Source organism: Uloborus diversus, chromosome 6 (assembly GCF_026930045.1).
Source record: "Uloborus diversus isolate 005 chromosome 6, Udiv.v.3.1, whole genome shotgun sequence".
Taxonomy (NCBI): domain Eukaryota; kingdom Metazoa; phylum Arthropoda; class Arachnida; order Araneae; family Uloboridae; genus Uloborus; species Uloborus diversus.
In genome coordinates this window covers 35,868,640-35,891,134 of record NC_072736.1, presented here as the reverse complement: position 1 = coordinate 35,891,134, position 22,495 = coordinate 35,868,640, and the positions used below count along the sequence as shown (strand labels likewise).

Here is a 22,495-nt window from a genome sequence, read left to right as displayed (position 1 = left end):
TGAGTGTTCATCGCTTTCTTCCGCTAGAAACACGTTTCAACTACTCAATGCATTATATGCTTTCATAGAAAATTCTTAAAAATGAAATGCATGTGATTATTGAATAAAAAAAACATATCAACAAATACCTTTTATGGGACTCTATAATTATGCAATCAAGATGGTCTTCAAGAGTTAAAACCATAAAAACATTTCTCTATAACTTCAAAGCAGTGATTTAACGACTTAAAGAATTATTGCAAAACGACTCTTTCAATGGTGAAAAAGCACATGCCCTTTGCCATATATGACTTCGTTTGAATTTTTATTCAATTTGTTTGTATTGAGGAAAGTTTTTGTGAAAAATGCTTTACTCTATCAAAACATCTTCAATCCGCCACCCTTAATTTTCAGACTATTCAATCCACAGTTCAATCTACAATTGATCTGTGCGTTCGTACTACCATAGTTCAATCTACAATTGAAACTGAAAATAGATTTTACGTTGATGTTTTTATTGTATTTCAATCAATTGTAAAACTTTTCAAAAAAATTCTTCCTCGGAGCCAATTTTAAACAGGTGCAAAAAAAAAAAAAAAAAAAAAAAAAAAAAAACGTGACAAAAATGCACATGATGATGTGAAGTCAAACATTGATTTTTTTAATATTTTGTATGAAGTAATTGATTCAGTTTCGAATGAAATAAACACAAGATTTGGTGATAATTATTTTTCTGTATGGTTGGCTCTGTATTATCTGGATTGGATTTTGAAAACGAAAAATAAAATGTTTCAATTATTAGTAAAATCTTTAGCATGAGGCAAAAAAAATAACAAGCAATATACCCACAGACAGGTTGTCACACCCAGAGACTGCAGTTTCGTCCTTGTTATAGACTCATCAGTCTGGAATAGTGAATAACAGAGCTGGAGGTAGATGACATCTCATTGAAGCTGATAGCGCCAACGAGACTAGATTATTCAATGATGAAAAATTAAGCCCCTCACAATTTTTGAAGTTGCCAGAGTGATTTTGAAGAGCAAGATATAAAAAGTGTTTTCATACATAACTTTGTTACTTCAATTATTTTTTAACTATTCCAATCAGCTCCTAGTAGAGAAAGATTTTTTTATGTCTCAGTAGGTTAGAGAATTATATTTTCAAAGTACAATGGGTAAAAAAAAAACTTTTCATTTAGCTGTACTGGCAAAACAGCTCGACACTGGGCACTGATAAATTAGTAACACGATTCCCTGCTCTTCCATTTTTCCAAAAATCAAGCATTAAAATTTTTCCAAAAGGTATAAAAACTTAAGTATCGAGATATTTTATATGATAACTTATTAGAAAACGAATTTAAAAAGTTTAATTGTTTCTAAACACTAATTTTTATTCTAAACCGATTTTATGAGCACTTCCTGTTAGCTAATGTGTGTTTGGTACCGCACTGTGGTAATACATATTTAAGAAACTCGACCCCCCAAATGAAATGCTGAAATGCCGCCCCTGTTCATGACCTACATTTCCCCCCCCCCTTTTTTAGTTCATTCATTCGTTTATTTATTTACAAAATCGACTCGATGAATAATCAAGATCAATTCATCCACAGACAGATACAGACTTCCAGAATTGGGGATTAAAAATAAGTATGAATGATAACTTTCATATGTTTTCTGTTGAAGCACTTATTTTCGCGAGGATTATTCAAATTTCGCGATTCGATAAATTTAAGCCTGCGCGAAATATTTTTTTCGCGACGGATTTTAAAACTTTCCGAACAATTCAAATAAAATTCGCAAGATTTCCATCTTGCAAAATCCCCGATATCTTCATGTTCGCGATGTACTCCATTTTTGTTGAAATATGATTGATTTAAGAAAAACTAGAAAAGGATTTCAGAATCAAGAGCATTTACATTTTTTTTTTTAAATATTAAATCCCCTTAAGGTGTCACCCGGTCGTACCCCCCCCCCCCCCCCTATCGTGACGCTGCTTATCCTTCGTTCAGCTCTGTAGATGTTGGAGACGCCAAGACGATGTAAAATTTGTATAACCTCAACGTCCCCTTGAGCTACATTCTGGATTCTCCTCTGTTTTACCCGAGTTTTATTATTTAAAAAACTAAAAAAAAATTTAAGTAGCTAATTCGCTCGTTTTTCTAATGAACTTGAACTTACTCCCAAGGTCATTCGAGGCTTTGCTTAATCTGCAAAGTTTAATATCCTCTAAGGTGCGGCAACTTATAAACTCAACTGAAAAAAATCAAAAACAAAAAAAAAGAGGCGTGCATTTCACACGGCTGCAATAATCTTTGCGGACCTAAACTGGCACTTCCGGTGACTGAGAAAACAGCCTTGGGTCTGAGGAACGATGGGAAACGCCTAACGATGGACACAGGTGGCTCTAGAATTATTTTTTTACCTCTCTTTCTCTCTCCCCCCTTTCATTTTTCTCCAACGTTGATTATTTTTTTACCTCGGAGACAAGAGGAAGGGAAAAAAAATCTGAAGTGTCATTATTATTATCTTCTTGAGAAAAATCTTTTGTGACATGGGAATTGGATTGCTTTCAGTTTCATTAGTGTGGGAAAAGAAAAGTAAATAGTTCTGATGAATGAGTCACAGAATGGAAATGTCAATGATTTTGGTTTGATTCGGAATAGTGGAACCTCGTTTTAATGATGACTTGGTTGTAAGGAACGCTGCCGATACGCAGTGAACTACTTTTAAAAAGGCATTCAACCGATGTATCCTGGCTGATCTTTTGGCAGCCTAATCAATATATTGTGGACAATATCCTCTTCTGCTGGTTTGAAGTAATTTTGCTTTAAAAAAATACAAACTAAATAGGATTATTCTATTTATTTTTTTATTTGTCGTCTGCAAAACTTTGCTTACGTTATTTTATAACTATGTATTGGCAACAAATGGCTTTGTCTTCTTCACTTTTAAGAACACAGATGCGTTAAATAAATGAAATTCCAAAAGTGTTATTGAAAACTATTTTCTTCATCATTCCTGAATAACAGCCCTTGCTATTATGCGTAGCTCTGCTACAATCTGCTGGTGTTCCGTGAAATTTTTTATTTGAGTTCATATAAATAAAGAAGCTTCTGGAAAAATCACTGTGCCAGAACCAAAACTACAATGTATCCCATTTCTTCCATCGCAAAGAATAGGTGGCCAAGTTCTTCTACTGTACTCAGGGCTGCCCACGTTCTCTGTGCCCCCCCCCCTTAAGAGCAAGGGCGCACCTTCCCTAATTACCACGAAGCCCCCCAAAAGAGAAAAATACCCCTAAAAAAAAAACCCCTACAAATTTCAATGGCGCAGTCTGCGCCATGACTCCGCCCCCTTGGTGAGCACCACTGCTGTTCTTCATGAAAACTATTCGACATTTCACTACTTGAACAAAATGTACTCAAAGGAGTTAACAAAGACGTATTAAAATTAAAAATTCTAAAAATATTTGTTCATTTTTATAGGTGTATGTTTTTACATACATGTATTTTTTATTTATTTTTACTTTATTTGATTAGCAGCGGGCATTTCCTTCTTTCCACTTTCTGTTTCGAAGCCGTTTAGCCAACCAGGAGTGCGAGTGGATTCCTAAATTGTTCAGTTGTGCAACGTTTGATTTTTTGCGTAGCAGATGCAAAAATACGTCTCACTTCCGCAGACAAACGGTTTCATGACATTAGTTTGAAAAATGCTTTGATTGATGGGTAAACAGACATTTTTCTGCTCTCCCAACACTTGTATTGTCGATCGTTCGATCACCGGCCAGTGGTGTAGTGGGGCCGGAACACCGTTCCGGAATATTATTCCTAGTTCTTTTCTTATTTTGTTTGAAAATCATAATTTGTCTTCGAAGCCGATTGATTTTACTCAGTTCAAATCTGAAATGTTCCCAAAGTGGGAGGTTTAAAAAAATCTTTGCAAAGCAAAAAATGATGACGTTGTTTTAAAATCTGCAAGCAAAATTTGTGCACGGGAAAGAACGGTTTTGTCATTTGTTTGGTACTAGGAATCATTTTTTGTTTCATTATCCGTCAGTAATCAATAAATAATGTACATACTATTTTTCACTTTTCTTAGTTAAAAGTATTATTAATGTTGAGAAATTTTACACAATCACCTGTTGCAGGGTTCAATTCTTTTTCTTTCCCACCCCCTCCCTTTTTCAAACAAAGCACAACAATACGGTTTAATTTACACCCCCCCCCCCTCTCTATACATCTTTAAAAGTCTATCTATTGAACAGTGCATTATATCGAAGACTTTTTTTAAACAAATGAAAACAAGACCAGAGGGATTTCCTTGAATCACTTTTTATCAAAGGTTTTTTTTTTTTTTTTCATTATATCATTTCCTGCTTAAATTAATCTTTACTGATAAAACTTCCAGAAAGTTCAGTGACTAATGAATCACTGCATGTAAAACAAGGCCATCATAAATCTCTTTTTTGCTGTAACCGCGATCGCGTCTTTTGCCCGAAGCAATATGATAAATTATGGGATCCTGAGACATTGATAAATAAAATGCGGTTACATTGTTTTCGCTTATCTTTGAGAACAGATGTTACAGTGCATGCGGTTTAGTATTTTATCCGCTTTAAATATGATTTATTTTTGAAAGCTAAGATGATAGGTGCGTTTCTCTCCAAACAATGACAAATCATTTGATTTTATTTTTAAAATATGAAAACGATTTTTTCCCCCGCAGAAAACGGTGATTTTATCTGACGGTATCTATATCTGCGGTGATTTATCCTTTGAATAGAGGGAAAAAAAAGAAAAGCAAAAGAAAGAGACATTTTCATTCATTCGTGGGAAAGTATTACTACTTTTCGAAAGAGTGACTTCATATAAAATTAAATTTTATCATTGAATAAATTAAAACGTATAGTTGGCTAAATTTTTGATTTAAATTTCATAAAAAAATCCCATTTTTATCTCAAATTTGCAAAATAACCTATTTGTTGGAAATAAAATTTGATTTTTTAAAAATAATTATGTAGCATATATTTTTTCTTAAATAAATTTTTCAAAACCTATCCAAAAACAGCCAATTTAACTAACCTTTCCATTAACAAAATAATTGTTTGCGGGGTTGATCGTACAGTCACATCCACAGCACGTACAATTCATTATTTCTTATTTCAAAAAAAATTTTTTTTTTAATAGAAAGTTGATTCTTTATATTACGATAAACTAGCTGGGTTGCCCGGCATTGCACGGTCTACTTCAAAAATAAATGTTGTGGCAAGTGACGCATGTTCAGCAATCAGGCAAGAAAAAAAAGAAGAAGAAGAAAAGTGGAAAATCTCCCATCAATGTGTAAAACAGTTCAATTTTTATGACTCAAAATTAAAATCTCTGGATTTTTTTAAAAACCCAAAACTTTAATCGTCCTTATTTTTTAACCAGGATCAGGAGGCCCGATCTTTCCACGGTAACAACAGCATCTACTTATGAATTAAGTTCTGAAATGCTCAGCAAAATACTTAAAAAGTAAGGATAAATGTAATTCTAAAACTAACGCACACCAACTTATCAAAATTTTGCCCATCTATTTTTTTCCACAAAAGTTATTAAAACAGGCAAAAAGTTTCCACTGATTTTCTAGCAAGTAACTATCAAACAGACAATATTTTATGTAGAGAGATAACCTTTTTTGAGCAATCACGATTGCTAATTGTTTTTATTTGACTGTTGAATGATGTCTTTTGATTTTTCCCCCGCCGTCCTCTGCAGCACCACCGTCGACCGGTCCCTCCCGATGCTGCTCCTCTGGCGAAAACCATCTCCAGGTTGCGTCACTTGCCTACACACACACGCATACATACACACCTACACGCACATACATACACACACCTACACATACACACATCTACACACACCCATACACTCATACCTGCGCACAGACACAAACACACACGCCTACACACACACAAACACACACTCGTGATTGCGAAAAAACATAATTTGAATTCAAGATGTCAAAATTCAAATTATTATTATTATTTTATTTCTGTTTGAAATCTTCAAGCTTGTTATTTATAACATTTTTCTTCACGAAAATATCGTCTGCTACGAATCAGAAATTCAACTTTATTTAATTTTAATAATTCCGTGACCAGAGGCATTTACTGTATATATTTTTAAAATGAAGACAGGCCTCGTTTTAGAACATGAAAAATGAAGAATTAAGTGGTATTCTATTTATCCTTCGAATTTGGGGTAAATTTCACACTGTGCAGCTTTTTAATGAATGTAACATACTGCAAAAATCGAACAAATATAATGAGATACTCAAAGAGATACAAATTTATGATTTTTTAAACATAGGAATAAAAGTCTTGAATTTCTTTTTTTTTTTCCTCTGGACAAAATGTAATGTTCTATACTGCATCTCCTGACAACGTGTATATGAAATTTCACGATGATTGGTTGAGTAGTTAAGGTGTGAAAACATTACAAATAAACAAACCCACTTTCACACTTTAAATATTAGTAAGGATACGAATAATGGATCCATGCTTTCAAACAGTATGTAGAAATTGAAATCCAAAGTTTAAAATTCTACACCCGTGCTAATGGATTGAGCAAGTAATTGTACTAATTACTTAAACTCATTAAAAATAACAAAATAAAAAAATGTCTCAGTCACTGTCGGATGATGGATCCTGTGTAAATTATTCATCCAATAAGTATTTTATCAATAAAGAGCTTTTGTTGCTTGTTTCAGAAGTTCGAACTCAGTTTCATTGGAAGTTTCTGATTGTTGCCACCCGTCCCCCTCTAGAAGAATGTCTTTTTTTTTTTTTTTTTCATTGTTTTTACTTTTGCAAGATACCCAAATTGTCTTCGAGTTATGCTAAATAATATTTAACATTAAAAAAGCGAATATGTACATTTAGTAAATTAAATTGAACTATATTTTTTCATGTGAAAATATTGATCAATATTTATACCCGATTCATGTTAGCAGTTTGAATAGATTTTTTATTTATTTATTTTTTAAACATTGGGTCTAAACTAAAAGACTACATGAAAAAGCTTAAACTTTAATTTTCAATGACAATAAAGGTCAAATGTAAATTACGTGACCTCTAAACTAAGGAATAGGCTGACACAGGAATTTCAAACGATATGACAAATACCTTTGCGAAACAATGTTCTTACTAGATCAGTATCGTAAACGTGATTTCCTTCTTATGTGTCGACTGAATTTGAATTCTCTTCATTGACATTCCAATTCGTCGCGCAATTGTTTATGTATTATTTAGAAGCACGTGGTTTAAAATTTTTCAACGGACCCTATCGATTTCATTTTTTGAGAGACAAACTGAGCTAGAATGTTTAGACTGTTTTTTAATATAATGGAACCTCTTTAACCCGAACGTCCACAACCCGAAAGTCACCGAGATGAAATATACATCTTGATTTCAAGAAAGAAAACGTAACGGGCCTTTTGGACTTAAAGACTGACATTATTTTTTACATTATTACAGAACATAATTTTTTTAACATTATTACAGAAGGTAATAATGTTTATATTCTAATTCTATGTAAATAAACAGTACTTTAGACTGCAAAGTATTCCTCTTTTCTGTCATACTTGTGAGCCATTTTGGCTATGTTTTTGCCGTTATTATGTACAGCACCTGTGAAAAGAATCATATGCTATAATCTGAACGATTTAATAGTTAGAACATAGAATGCCCCCCCCCCCCGATCCTGACTAGCGCGGGCAGTGGCGCTCCGATGGGAGGTCGACTTGCCAAAAAATTCTTTATTCGGCAAACTTTGCCGATTCCTCAATTTGGCGTCAAAATTATGGTCATGTGGCGAAATTTGAATTCCATTCGGCAAAATTTGGGGTTCTTTTCGGCAAAACTATCATCATTCAGCGAAATTCGGAGCTCCATTCGGCAAAATTACCACCATTCGGCAAATTGAGAATTTCTGTCCTCCCAAATATTGAAATTCGGGGCACCTCTAATCAAAAGGGGTCCTTCTGTACCGACAACATTTGTTTTGGCAACTTGTTCCGATTTGCACATTCGAAAAATAAACAAACCACACTTACCCCAGTTTGGTAGAAGATCCTGAACGCCATCTTATGGTTATGTCTGAAATTGAGGGGCAACCTGGACACCATAGCGGTCTTGACGGCGCTGAAGATAGCCACTAGCCACGTCAACCACCAAGCGAGCCTTCCCACCACGTGCATGGCTCTCCCCGGAAAAAAAATCCTTTAAAAAACACCGAGTTTCTTTTCTCCGATGCTGCTGCTACCGAATCCACGCACATAAACACAACCGCGGATTTTTCCCACAAGCAATGCGACTCTCTCTTTCTCTCTCTTCTCCTTCACGTGCTATGCTCATTCAACTTCCTTCTCGCGCGTACTACGCGATTATTTATAGTGAGTCACTTATGAATGGCCGAGGACCGGTCCTACCCGCGGAGGGGTGGTGGGTTTTTCTTTTCCTTTTTTTTCTTTCTCTCTCTCTCTCTTCTCCTTCGCGGGAGAAGAAAAGACTCGATTGGAAGGGGGGAGGGGAGAGTGCCCCCCTGAGCGCGGCCGTGGGAAAAGAAGACGCTGGGAGCCGTGATTAGGAGACGCGAAAGTCGACCACCGGTTTATGGTTGGCTTTCGTGACGATGAATGGAGGAGTGAATGGATTGCTGCTTGCCGCACGTAGTAAGAGGCTACTACGATAGTAATTAGTGGATGCGCGCGCACATCTCCCATTCTCGAGGGGGGAGCGGGATTTTTTTTTTTTTTTTTTTTTTGATCCATTGACTCATTGATGTGTTATCTCTTCATTTTAAAAATTCCGATGGCGATGCTCAAGGGCCTGCAACTACCCCCTTGAGCAGTGAGATTCCGAGTAGGTAAAACGTAAAGACCTATTAGCTGGCAGAAACCAATTTTTAGCCTTGTTAATGCGACGAGGATTTTTTAAAGGATTTATTTATTCATTTATTTATTATTATTATTATTTGCAATAATTATATTTTATTAGCAATTAATATTATTTAAAAAATCAACTGAAAAACTCAAAGCAGTCTGTGAATGCTCGTGCACATCTTCCACATCCCCGAATTATTTTTTTCATTTGAGTAACGTGTGTTATCCATTCCGTCAGTGATGTTATCTTCATTCTGAAAATTCCTATGGCTGTGCTCAAAGACCTGCAACTACTCTGCAGCAGTGATATTTCGAGTACAGTAGATCCTCATTTTACGCGGGTTTATTTTACGCGGTTTCGATTATACGCGGTTTAAGATTTGACACCTTTATTTTATTTTAAGCGGATGAATTTCGGTTTTACGCGGATGCGGCAATGCAAACAGATAAAAATTTTCCCTCTTTCAAAATCCAAACTCCTAAAGATTGCAAGTTATGCGTAATCAATTGCATTTTGCCATGTTAATAATCGAGCTTGGGCCACTGGAGACATTTTACGCGATTGGTTCTAGAGCTCTTTCCAGAAGTAACGATATTAATTTCCCACAGTTCAGAACTCATCGGAAGAAGAGCTTTTAGGAGTGCCAAAGGAGGCCAAAATCAACTAGGATAACGCACGTCGTCGGTGACGCACAACCAAAAACGTTCACATTGAAAATTTTGAGCCATTCCTAGGCAATAGAAATGATTTTTCTGATTTGTTAGTGAGGGAAGATTCTATCATGGAAATGACGCAAGTGATCATTTATGCGTTTTAATGCTCTGCAAGTAATTATAGAGAAAAATTCTTAATGACTGCCAAAAGACTATCATAGCCAAACCAGCTCATTCTTTATAAACAGAACATGAAATTAATTTATGTTTCCTTTATGTATGTTGTGCATAAAAGTCGATGTAAGTACACATTAAACTTATTATACAATTAGTCATCACTAGAATGAAGTATTTTGTTATCTACGGAACCAAACCCCTATTTTAACACTAGTATTAGGTCTCAATTTGCGCGGAATTTCCGTGGAACGTAACTCCCGCGTAAAACGAGGGTCTACTGTAATTCAGACGTTAAAACCTTATTTACTAGTTGCCCGCAGAAACCAGTTTTCAGGCCTCATTAATGTGACCAGTTTTTTTTTTTTTTTTTTTAGGTTTTCTTTTAAATTGCTATAGTGTTATTTTCATCAGAAACTAATTTTATTTGAAAGTTCAACTGAAAATTTATTTACTTTTTAGTAGTTAGTGGATGCTCGCATACATATTCCATTCCCGAATTAATTTTTTTCATTTGACTAACGTCTGTTATCCATTCTTTCAATGATGTTATCTTCATTCTGAAAATTCCGATAACCTGTTCTCAGCTCTACAACTTATTCTCATAAACTGTAAGCAACGTAATTTATACGATTCCGAACAATTAAAATCTAAAGCTAATCAATTTTATTAAAATATTTAAAAAGTCTTCCTTCTGAGATTTATAATTAACTCTCCAGAACTGAGCAAAATACTCGCACAACGAAGAAAAAAAAAAATATCTGGTGTTCTTCGCTGTAGGAGAAGGTGGTGATCTCTGACTTCTTATAATCTTCTCCTGCTGACCGAGGTGTTTCGTAATAATTATGTGTTTGAGCAGTGGCGTCGCTACGGGAGGGGGGGGGCTCCACCCCGGGTGTCACCTGTCTGGAATGTGACACCTAAAGTGGAAATGCAAGTTTTTGAAAAATATGAAGCTAAAATGCATTTTTAAGACTACAAATTTAAAAATTTTCCCGAGGGGTTAACCCCCAAATCCCCCACATTTTTTGTTTTGTTTTTTGTACATTTGTCCACTCGAAATGTCTTTATAACACAAATGTAGTTGTTTCTGAAAAATTGCATGTTTTTATGTTTACATTTGTGTGTGTGTGTTTGTAGGGGACGGGTGACACCACAAACTACCGCCCCAGGTGACACACATGATAGTTACGGCACTGTTTTGATGATAGTTACCTTTGTCTGACAGTCGCAGGGGCGGTGTACTAACTGGAGTAGTCGAAGTGTGCTTTTCTCATCGCTCCCCCTCCCCCAATGCAAATCATGTCTATAACGCTGTCGAAAACTGAAAAAAATAAATAGAAATTGGGGGCGCTATCTCCAAAACAGGGTGGGTGATGGGGGGAAAACGGTGGTCATATTTTGATTCAGGGGATCATTTTACATAAAAGTAGGCAAGAACGGTGTCAGAAGCATTTTGAGTTTTTTTTTTTTTTTTTTTTGGAGCTGAATTCGGTTTTGCTTGTAGTTTTTCAATTCAATTGAAATTAATTGAAATAATAATAATATTCTTCAATTGTTGCCAAATAAATAAATGAATTAAATTAATAATAATATTAAAAACTAAAAATGAAACATTTGAATTATCATTTTAAAAAGTCCTATGAAACTTTCTCTTCTGTGAAATACAGCCTGAGTAAAAACTTTAAGGCCAGTATAATTTTCTTTGAAAAAAGGAAAATGAAATTAAAGGGATTTTAATATCATTGTATTATTAATTATTAATGTTCATTGGTAAGAAATAATGCAACATACAGGATTTGTAAAGCATGCAATAAGCAGAAAAGCAGTGGTTTATTCAAAGTTAGCATTTCAGCTTGAGTAAAAACTTGAAGGCTACTAGTATTTTTTAAAAACTGCAAGTACTTATACTGTAATAAATCTCACCTCAGTTAACAAGATTGTGGAAACCCTTCAACTTGCAGTTTTGTGATTAATTTCTTCAAAGTTTTTGTCGTACTTGTGACGATATCGTAAGGTAAAACGTTAACTTTTCAAGAAAGAGGGTAGATTGAAGCTTTTTCTTCAACAAGGATAAGTAGGCGTACTATTGCGAAAAAACAGGAAGATCGAAGACTGAAGTCAACATTTTTTGTTCGATTTAAACACAATTGGGGTAAAAAGAAAATACGGGAAAACTTAAAGCTTTGTCCTCGCGTCATGGAAGAAGAGTTTGGAAATTATTACATTACCTGAAAAGTACTCAAACAGGAAACTTATTCAGACGATAGGTTTAAATGTTTATCAAAAACGATATATAACACAATTAGAAGGTGTGGAAATTTTATTAATGCTGCAAAATTGCTTAACCCTCGTTTATTGAAAATGCACAATATAGAGCGTTTCAACTTTAGCTAGGAAATCATGACCTGGGATAATCAATGAATACAAAAAATTTTTTCTAACGAAAAGAAGTGGAGTTTGGATGGACCAAACGGACGGAAGTACTATTGGCATGATTTACGAAAAGAAAAAAATATTCTACAAGCGCCAATTAGATGGAGGCTCTGTCAGAACTTGAGAGTGCTTTGCTTACAATGGTGTGTGCTCAATTGCGTTTGTTTCAGGTAAAGTGAACTCACAAGCATATCAAAATGTCCTCCCAAGTCATCTTTTACCAAATGCTGAATTTATTGCTGGAGAAAATTGAAAATATCAGCAAAACAATGCATCTATCCATCTGAGTAACAGTGCAAAAAATAGGCTCCAAGTAAACAATGTGGAAACTTTGAAATGACCAACTAAGTCTCCAGATCTTAACCCAATAGAGAACTTTTTGGGTGACTTAGCAAGAAGAGTTTATGCAAAGGAGAGACATTTTACTTCATCAATAGAGCTGAAATCTACCATCGAAGATGAATGGTAAAAAATACATCCCGAATTTTGTCAAAATCTAGTTTCATTCATGAAAACAAGAATATTTGAAGTAATTTGAAGGAATGACTCCCACACAAGCTTATAAATATTTGAAATTTTGTCCTCATATGCTTTTTTCTATGTTGGCCTTAAAGATTTTACTCAGGTTCAAATATTGATCTGTAATATTTTCTGATACGAAATAGCAATGGGCATGCTGTCTATTTTATGATTAACTAGTGTCATGCCCGTCATTTAAACGGGTCTGGAAAGGTCAGTTGCCCCCCCCCCCCCCTCTGGCTTTGGAAAATGAATGTCTTGACAGTTAAGTGTTTTTTGCTTTTTTCCTAAAAACCTTACATCGAGTGTGCCCCCTCCCTCAGAAAAAATTTAAATGACGGGCCTAAATTAGTGTAGGAAAAATTCCGTTTGCCTTTCATCGTTTCTGCTGTCAACTCAAGGGTGCTCACGGGGGGCGCATTTCATGGTGCATTTCATTTATTAAAATGTAGTTAATGATTTATTTTTAATTTAAATTATTTATTTTACTTTATTCTGTTGGTTTGTGTGTGTGTGTGTGTGTGTGTGTGTGTGTGTATGTCATTGGCATAGTACAGAACTTTTCAAATAAAATAATAATTAATAAATAAAAATTATTTTAAAAAAATTAACAATAAAAAGTATTTTTAAAAAATTAATTAAAAAGAAGAGAGCTAAAAAATAAAAAAGGGAAAGAGGGAAAAAATTTTAGGGGTGGGGGAATTGGCGCCATTGAACTTGGGGGGGGGGCACCCCTGTATCAACTGAACTTAAAAGCTATAATATTCTTAGAAGTAAGGCATTGAGAGATAAAAAGCCATTTGAAGCAAGAGACTCGTGATTTTCCTCATAACAAAAATAGTCATACTGGAGGTTTACTTTATATTTATTCGCTGTCTTCCTCATTTGTGACGTCATGAAGTTCACACCGGCACGCTGAGTGAAAAATCAAATCATACACAACATTCCTTGGCAAACTGTAAACAAGACCCCTGGGAGGTTAAACTCATTTCATTCCCTCTATGCTATGTTTAGAAATATGATGTTCTTTTCCAGTCCATTCTCGTGTATGTATTTTGAATTGTTGACTTGTTTTTGAGCTCGAGCCAAACATGTCAGCTCATTCAACCTTGTTTATTTTCGGTGTTATTTATTCGATCTGCTGTTCCTTCATTTCGTAGTTGAGATTTATCGTGGGACGAATCGAAGAAGTTGTGTTGCTTGAAAATTAATGAGAGCTTAATGTTTACTAATGAAAATGAATTATCTTTGAAAACGGACTTCGCTTGTAGTGTTGATGGTTGAAAACGCCCGTGACTACGTAACTTTTAGCGGAATATGACCTGAAGTTATACAGGGGTGCTTCCAATTTTAACTTTATGGAGGGAGAAACTATCAATTTACCGCATGAAGTTTCAAATTTTTCCTAATGACAAAATACCAGCGTGTGTACAGTACACACATTCCATATCCTCATTACACCTAATGAGAGGGTACATTAAAGCATCATAAAAAGGGAAAAACATTTGAAACGCAATGTTACTATACTGTCCCCGATTTGCCAACTGTCTGTCCTTTCACTGTCAACGCTGGAGAATTAGTTAAAAACTTACTACAGTTCATTTGTGAAATGGAAAATGGGATTAAATAAGACGAAATTGTGAGTAACTGTACACAATTTGGAAATATAAAAAAGAAAATTGCTCTTTAGTTTTAGTTTTTGCTTTTTTTTTTATACTTTACGTTCGTTAAAGAGTTTCCAAAAACAGTTGGATCGTGACTCATTGATGGGTCGGTTGTTAATTTTTGGTTTCGTCGATGTACTACTCTATAATGGTCTTTTCAATGATAAGATTAGATAAATTTTTTTCACTTGCTATCTTCTCCATTAAAGCGTTTAGTAAAACGTTATTAAATAAGACGAATTGCCTATTAATTGTACCAAATTTGGAGGGGGAAAATAGCTTTTAAGTTACTCTGAATAATTTCGAGGCTTTAGGAATGAAATGAAGCGAGTGGCTAAGAATCTGATTGCCAAAAAGTCATTTCCAACAGTTTTAGAACCTCTCCTCAAAGCAGATGTCAACTGTGGCGTTTCCAGAGGGAGGAGTTGGGGATATATTCTCCTTCGAAACTCATAATTTTTCCTTTCTGGGCCATAGAAAAGGACCAAAACTAACTGTATCCTGCTCCGAAATTTAACTATATCTCCCTCCAAATATTTTTCCCTGACTACACTAGTGGATCTCGGTTTCTGTTGTTGCCAAGGCTGCGAAGTCAGAGTCAAACTGATTTAGGGGGGAAAGGAGTCGGCGTCGGGAGTCGAAGGTTTACAGTTCCAAGAGTCGGAGTCAAACATTTTCCCTCCAAGTCCAACTCTGGTAGTACTTGTGGAGTTCGGGTCGGACTGATTTAGGGGTAAAGGAGTCGGAGTCGGGAGTCGAAGGTTTAAAGTTCCAAGAGTCGGAGTCGGGCATTTTCCCTCCAAGTCCGCAACTCTGCCAGCGCTTATGGAGTCGTAGTCAGACTGATTTTGGGGTAAAGGAGTCGGAATCGTTTATTTTTCGTCCGACTCCGCATCCCTGGTTGCAGTGGCGGCAGGAGAGCAAAAGTAGACGTCGGCGATGCAGTTTTGCGAGGCCCTCTTAATCATAAAATATTTTCAGACAAATCATTGAATTCATATAATTAATTTTTGTACTAATTATTGGCACTTAGAGTTCCCGATTCACTTAATTGCTAGGACAAAAACATTTCGTGACTAGTAGCGCAATCAAAAAGTTTTTTTTGGTGGTGGGAGGAGGGAGGCGGCACATTGAAGGGGGAAAAAATAACCTGATTGAACGGAGGATCCGGGGTTCTCCCCCGGAAAAATTTTAAAATTTGTAGATTAAAAACACCATTTTAGGCTTTCTTTGCTCATGTTAGGGGAAACATTTACAGAGGTCTCGGTGGAAATTTCTAGAAATTGAAGACTTAAAAAACACAATTATAGGCCATATTTATTGAGTTTAGGGTCAGAGACTGTCCCAGATCGATTCTTTTGTTTAAAAAAATAGGTCAACATCAATCCCCTGCAAATTCTCGAAATTAAAATCTCAAAAACAGAATTTTAGACAAACTTGAAGATTTTACGAGAAGGAAGGGAGCTCTTCCCTCAAAAAATTTTGAAAATTATGGTCCTATAAACTTTAGCAATATTTTATATTCAGGAACAAGTCCGCTTAAACTTTTTGTTAATGTAGTTTAAAAAACCTAATTGTTAATCATATAAAAGAAAGGCGGTATGGGGACCCTTGCCCGAATATTTTCTGAAACTCAAGCCTTAAAAATGCGATTGTAAGGTCATATTTTGCAATATTAGGCTCGGTAATTTTTCAAATTCAAGCTACAAAAACACAGTTTTAAGCGATTTTCGATGTTGTTCAGTATTAGGGGGCTTTAAGCTGGAAATATCGCGAAATTGAAGATCTGGAAACGAAATTTCAGATGCTCCATAATGCTTTCGGTGAGCGTGTGTATGGAGGGGTGTGTAGGGAAGTGGGGGAGGGGTGTGTTTTCGAAAGAGCAGCATTTTGAATATTTTCTTATTTTTAGACGAAATTAGGAAACAAGAGAAAAAGAAAAGAAATAGGACGAGAGTGGGGGGAATAGAGTTAGCTGAAAGTTGTAGCTACTGAATATTTTAAATTCAGGCCCCCGACAAAATTGGGCAACGCATTTGCTAAGGCTGACTCTGTGCAGTCTCCGCTGCACGCACTATTTTGATTACTTTTGTGTCTGTTGCATTTAATAAGAGCTTCAATTGAAAACATGGAAATTTCTTAAAATTTTTGAGAATTTACTTCTGAGAATTTTGCGAGGCCCTATCTGCGCGAGGCCGTCGGCAGTCGCCGACGCCTACACTGTAAAAAAAATCCGGAAACGTTTCTGAGTATATCGTGCAGCTGTGGTTCATGAAAGTTTCAAAAACGTTTCTGAGTATTTCGGAATCCTCTTTCTGTAATGTCCAGAAACGTGTCTGAGTATTTCGGAATCCTCTTTCTGTAATGTCCAGAAACGTGTCTGAGTATTTCGGAATCCTCTTTCTGTAATTTTCAGAAACGTTTCTGAGTATTTCGGAATCCTCTTTCCGTAATTTCCAGAAATGTTTCTGAGTATTCTGTGCAGCTGTGGTTCATGAAAGTTTCGAAAACGTTTCCGAGTATTTCGGAATTCTCCAAACAATTTTCAAAAACGTTTCCGAGAATTTCGGAATCCTTTTTCCGTGATTTTTTCTAAAACATAATTCTTTATTATAGTATTGCATACCATATCAGTTTCAATTCTTTCATATCTAAGAGCAATAATACAAGCAATTTTAGAATTATTCGTGGATTTTTTTTTTTTGGAATTTCTAATGACAAATAGCATGGTTAACAGCATAACATATGCACAGTTATAAATTTTTGAAAAATTATGAAATAATCTAGTAGTTTCATTCCTAATCACAAAATCGTCGGGGAATTGGAGTGGGGGTACCTTCTGAAAAGTGGGGATTGTTTGTTAAACAATCTTAAACTTCAGATTTTCTCTCAATATTTTCAAGACAAAACTATCAACATATTTTATTTTTAATGCAGAACTTAAAAACATATCTTGTATCAAACTTGATAGCTTTTATCTTCGGATAAAATTTGACAGGACTTACATACCCTTCGCGTTCCGGAATTCGTTCACCTCAAGTCAATTTCTCTGACGAACAAAGTGTACCGAAAAGTACCAACAGAGAAATTGATGAATTTAAATATGACACCAAGTCCCCCTGCTGGAACCATTCGGGTTGATTCTTCTGTTCTTGCCCTTTTCCAGCTCATCACAAATATAAATACTTATTCAAAATAGGTTACTGATTTTATTTTATTGTGTGCGCAAAATGCATTATATATTTTATTTATTAAAACATTGAACTCTATTACATGATTATTCCATTTCATATATACGAGAATAACCCCTCCCCCACCATAAAAGTGATGGTGCACCCATAAAATGCTATGAAGCGCCCACCCCCCCTTGAAAAAGCAACATCATATACATTATAAATCAAAGTATCACATACATTATAAATCAAAGTATCATATAAATTATAAGTCAAATACTTTAATATGGTGTAAAAATACAAAATTATTTTATTAAGTCTTTTTTTTTTCTTTTTTTTTTGCTTTTGGTAAAATTGAGGCTCGTAAAACGAAAAAAATGAAGACACTTTTAAATACATATATGTATCTATTTGTTAAATAAATTAATACACATTTAACTAATTTAAAGCGTTTCGCTAATGCAAATATTTAAAGAGATATCGTCATTTAGATAATACTGAAGCACTATGTTCCTAATTACAAGAGATAGTTTTTTTTTTTTTTACTTCATACAATCTAGCTACACTGTTTACAAGAGAATGAAAACATGCAACCTTAAAGACGAACTATCAAACCTGACAATTTGCATATTATAACATTTAATTCATAATGCTTGATACATAGCCAAATATTAACTGAGATTGACACATAAAAACAAAGTACACAATAACACATATTTAAATTTTTTTATAATCTTCAATTCATAAATTTTACAGAATAAAACTAGACACACTTGCACTTTAAATATGTGTTCTATGTAATGTAAAATATTTTCAAATTGCAATAGTTCACAACGAAAAAATAATACTGAAGAAAATAGTTTTTTTTTTTAACGAGATTTATATGAACTAAATCTCTTTAAAGTAATAGAGTTGCAAAGCGACTTACCTATTCGTCGGTGGTGGTCTTTTGCAGGCTTTGGTCACCAAAAAGGTGATTTTTATGACAGAATAAAATTCTGCCAACAAAAATTACCCATTTGGTAGAAAGAAGAAAAGTATCCAAGAAAAAAGTAAATTACCTACACAAGTTATGCGACGCAATGAATTTACATGGCGTCCTCTCGGTAGTTATTTGGTTTTCAATTTCAGTTTGTATTCCTTCCGCGAGCATGCGTCGAGAATTTGCACTTCGTACTTAAAAATAAGTGACATAGCTTCAAATTCAATCTTATGACGATACATAGGCAAGAAAATATAAGACTTTAGAATTATCTTCAGTGAATTCATGCGAGGAACAAAACTTCTACTAATCCCCTTGATGAGTGTTACTTCGCATACATGAGTCAGCACTTGTTTTCATTGCGTGCTTTCGAAAGTTTCAGTTTAGATTTTCTGCTGGACTATAAAATTGTGAGCTGCGCATGCGTCGACTCTTACTTTCTTGCTATACGGGAAACGTTTTTGATTATTTCAGAAAACTGCGGAGGGCGTACGAATCTGTGTATTACGGAAAACTTTTTTATATATTCAGAGAGTTTTCCGAGATTTTTTACAGTGTAGCGCCGCCACTGCCTGGTTGTTACCATGTTACCCACTAAACTTAGTGAATTTACAGATTTAGGGGCCCGTCGCAATGCATTTTACAGGCTCCTTTGTTCGTCACAGAGCAATGTAAAACATTGATCATGAGCATTTTTCAATCCCCTTCGGGGGTCCTGAGGTAGTAGAGGTCCCTTGGAAATTGCGACATGGTAAATCCGCAATCGGCCAAACTAGATGAAGACCAGATTGAAACCGCAAGAATATGCGCTAAAATACGTACTAAAACATCACTCATTTTTTCTATTGACTTAGTTCATAGAGGATATCATTCCATCTACAAGAGAACTCGGATGCATGTCTCAATCACCAACTGCTACTTGTTGATATTTTTAGTTCTTATCGTTAATTGGATCACCAAAACATGATGTTGTCTACGTCTGTGTTTTGTGTCCAGGAAACAGAATGAATGTCCTTTTAATCTTTTGGAGACCGTTCCTGATTTCCTTGACGGAAACAATGGGGCGTGTTTATCAGGGTTCAAGTCATCCGGTAATGTTTTAAGCACTTCCTATTGGTTTCAGTGAGAAAACGCGACGTTGATAACCATAAACAACACACCCACTGCTTAATAGAATTTTGAAACCGGAATTCGGTGAATTTTTACAGCAAAAGAAAAAATAAGTTTCTTTCAAAGCTAAATGTAATAAATTTGTTAGTTTAAATATTGAGTTTTGTCAGGTTTGTTATTATAATTGTTCTAATGTTAATTAGTAAATAGAAAATTTTTGTTATTAACTTTAAGCGTTTGCCGTGAAACATGAGTCATCTTTTATGGTTCTAAAACTTGGGTTCCCAAAGTCGTCCCCTGCGGAACCCTGGTTTCCGAAAAAAGAGGCGAAGGGTGCGGCAAGTGCCAATGCTATCAATGTTACCTCGGCAGACCGATTTCGGAGAATGTAGACTTTCACCGATGATTCATCCAAAATATTCTATCTTTCGTCAATGTCTTTGGAAAGTGAATGTTGGTATTCACCGACTATTGTCGACATTTACCAGATTTCGGACTTTTACAGTGACACATATATTTTTATTATGGAGATGAAATATTGTTCCGTGAGAAGATTATGATTCTTCGATGGGTGCCGCGAAATATAAATGTTTGGGAATCCTTGTTCTGAGAGTTGTATTGAAAGTTCTCTATGTGAAATTCTCTCCGAGCTGTTATATATTTGGCAGTTTTGTAGTATTTTTTGAGAAAATTGTAGGCAGGGGCGTGCACAGAAATTTTGGGGTCCGTCACAAAGCACTTTTCCTGGGTCCCTTCTATATTGTTTACCCCTATATTTCACTCCTAGTTTAAAAAATATTGGGCCCTCTTTCAGGCTCGAGCCCGGGCCAAAGATGTCCCCCCCCCCCCTTATGCACGCCATTGACTGTAGGCGTTTCGATTATTTCTGATTCCTAAACACTGTCATCTTATCGTGAACAACTTGTTACCTATGGAATAATAAGGGGAAAAACAATAAACAAAAAATAAAATCTGAAACTTTTCAACGTTACAGGTAAATAAGATACCCTGAGTAACCGTATCTATTTTCTCACAACATCGAATGCCCCCGAGAGCGGGGGGGGGGGGAGGGTATAGCCTATAAACCAAATCTGTAACAAGTGAAAAAATGGGAAATAAAATACAAAAAGCAGAAGCATTGAATTTTTCCTGACATTTACTGGCTTATACCTGTCTAAGTTTTCGAATAGTTCACTCGTTCGGAAAAAGATAGAAGAGTGCCACAATACGAGGTTTTTATTTTATTTTATTTTTTCGCTTAAAGGGCTTCATATGACGTTATCTTCTTTGGTAAATAATTACAGATTTTTTTGTTATAATAACTTCTGGAGAGCAAATTTACTTTTCTTACAGCAAATTTCCTGAAGAGTTGAACTTCAAACGCTTCTCCTGTAAAATTTCATTTCTTTGTATTGTGGCACGCTTCTTCCAAGTGAGCGAGTTACAGGAGTTGTACTTTTTGAAAGATTGAAATCTTTGAAGAATCGAGTTGAGAAATATAATTTAGTCTTTTAAGTTGCAAATTACAGTGCTGGCCAAATTATTAGACTGAGGCTGTTTTAAAAGCAAATTCTTTATTGATTACATAACTATAGACACATTAACGAACAGTGAAATAATTATCTAATATTTAGTATGCATTCCCTTGTTCTTGATGAGCATTTTAAGTCTCTTTGGCATACTTTTCACAAGGTTTACACCATTTCTTAACTTTTTAAAAAAGGAGGTAAAAAATCGTTTATACTCACTAATATATATACTCACATACACATACTCACTAATTACCTAAACTAACTTTAAATATAGCAGAACACACTAATAAAAAGAACTAATGAACTGTTTGAGCTGATTATGTTCCTGGTAGGTAGATAAACAAAGGACATAAACAAAGCAGACAGTGCTGCCACCTGCAAACATTAAATTATGCTAAAATAACGTAATAATCAGTGTACAGTATGTACTGTACTTTAACAGTAAAATAAATAGTATTTTAGTACAAATAGTGTACAAAAAAAAAAAAAAAAACTCTTTACTCTAATAATTTGGCCAGCACTGTAATTACGTGCATTGTTTTGTTTAAGAATTTTTCTACTTTAAGTTATGCTTAAAATCATTTTTAAAGGTGTTTTATCAGACAAATTGGTTTGAATGTATTACCCAAAATTATACGTGTGTATCAAAAAAAAAAAAAAAAAAAAATCTTGCTTCTCAATTTTTAGTTTTTAAGCTTTGTGCATCGTTCAGAAAATAGAAGTCGGTATCCAAATACAGTCGAACTTGCTTATAACGAGCGAAGGGACTGAAATATTTGCGTTATAACCGAGTGCTCGTAACAAGCGAGTTCGTGATAAAAATTCATCATACTTGCTTTTTTTCTTCTTTTTAATCACTGTCCAGTACCAAATAAGTTGGTTACTTTGCTTTGAACTGTCTGAATGACTCTTTCTTATGTCATTGTTTTTGAGGAATACACATATACACACGTCAGTGTTGCCAGATTGGGGGAAATTTCCACATTTTGGGGAAATCTAGTGCTCTCTGGGGAAATTTTGGGGAAATGAATTTTGAGGGGAATTCTTTGGGGAAAATTTTTTTTTCTTTGGGAAAACCTGGGGATTTTTTTTTTTTTTTTTTTGTATTTAAATTCGCGTCTTGACATATGGTAGTTACATTGTTTGTATCAAACAGCGTTGGTTTAGCTTTGCTCTACTTCATGGAATTCGCATTTCGCATTATGTGGAATATTATGCTACGGAATTCGCATTAATAGTTAAAATATTCGGTTATTTCTTATCTCTCGGTCAAGCGCTTGTGTTTATGACTAGTAGCACCTGCACGACTTTGCTCGTAGTAGAAAATTAAAAGGTATTTTGGTTTCCCTGT

General features: G+C 35.0%; 2 protein-coding genes across 2 annotated transcripts in view; one reads left to right on the top strand and one right to left on the bottom strand.

The window, feature by feature from the left end:
• Positions 1 to 8,370, bottom strand: part of LOC129224629 (protein giant-lens-like) — a 39,209-nt gene extending 30,839 nt beyond the window's left edge. The window contains exon 1 of the mRNA XM_054859114.1: positions 8,073 to 8,370. Coding sequence (XP_054715089.1) covers positions 8,073 to 8,216 — 144 coding nt within the window. The 5' untranslated portion in view covers positions 8,217 to 8,370. The remainder of the gene's footprint in view (positions 1 to 8,072) is intronic.
• Positions 1 to 22,495, top strand: part of LOC129224339 (elongation factor-like GTPase 1) — a 328,060-nt gene that overhangs the window by 259,117 nt on the left and 46,448 nt on the right. The gene's annotated exons all lie outside the window — the stretch shown is intronic.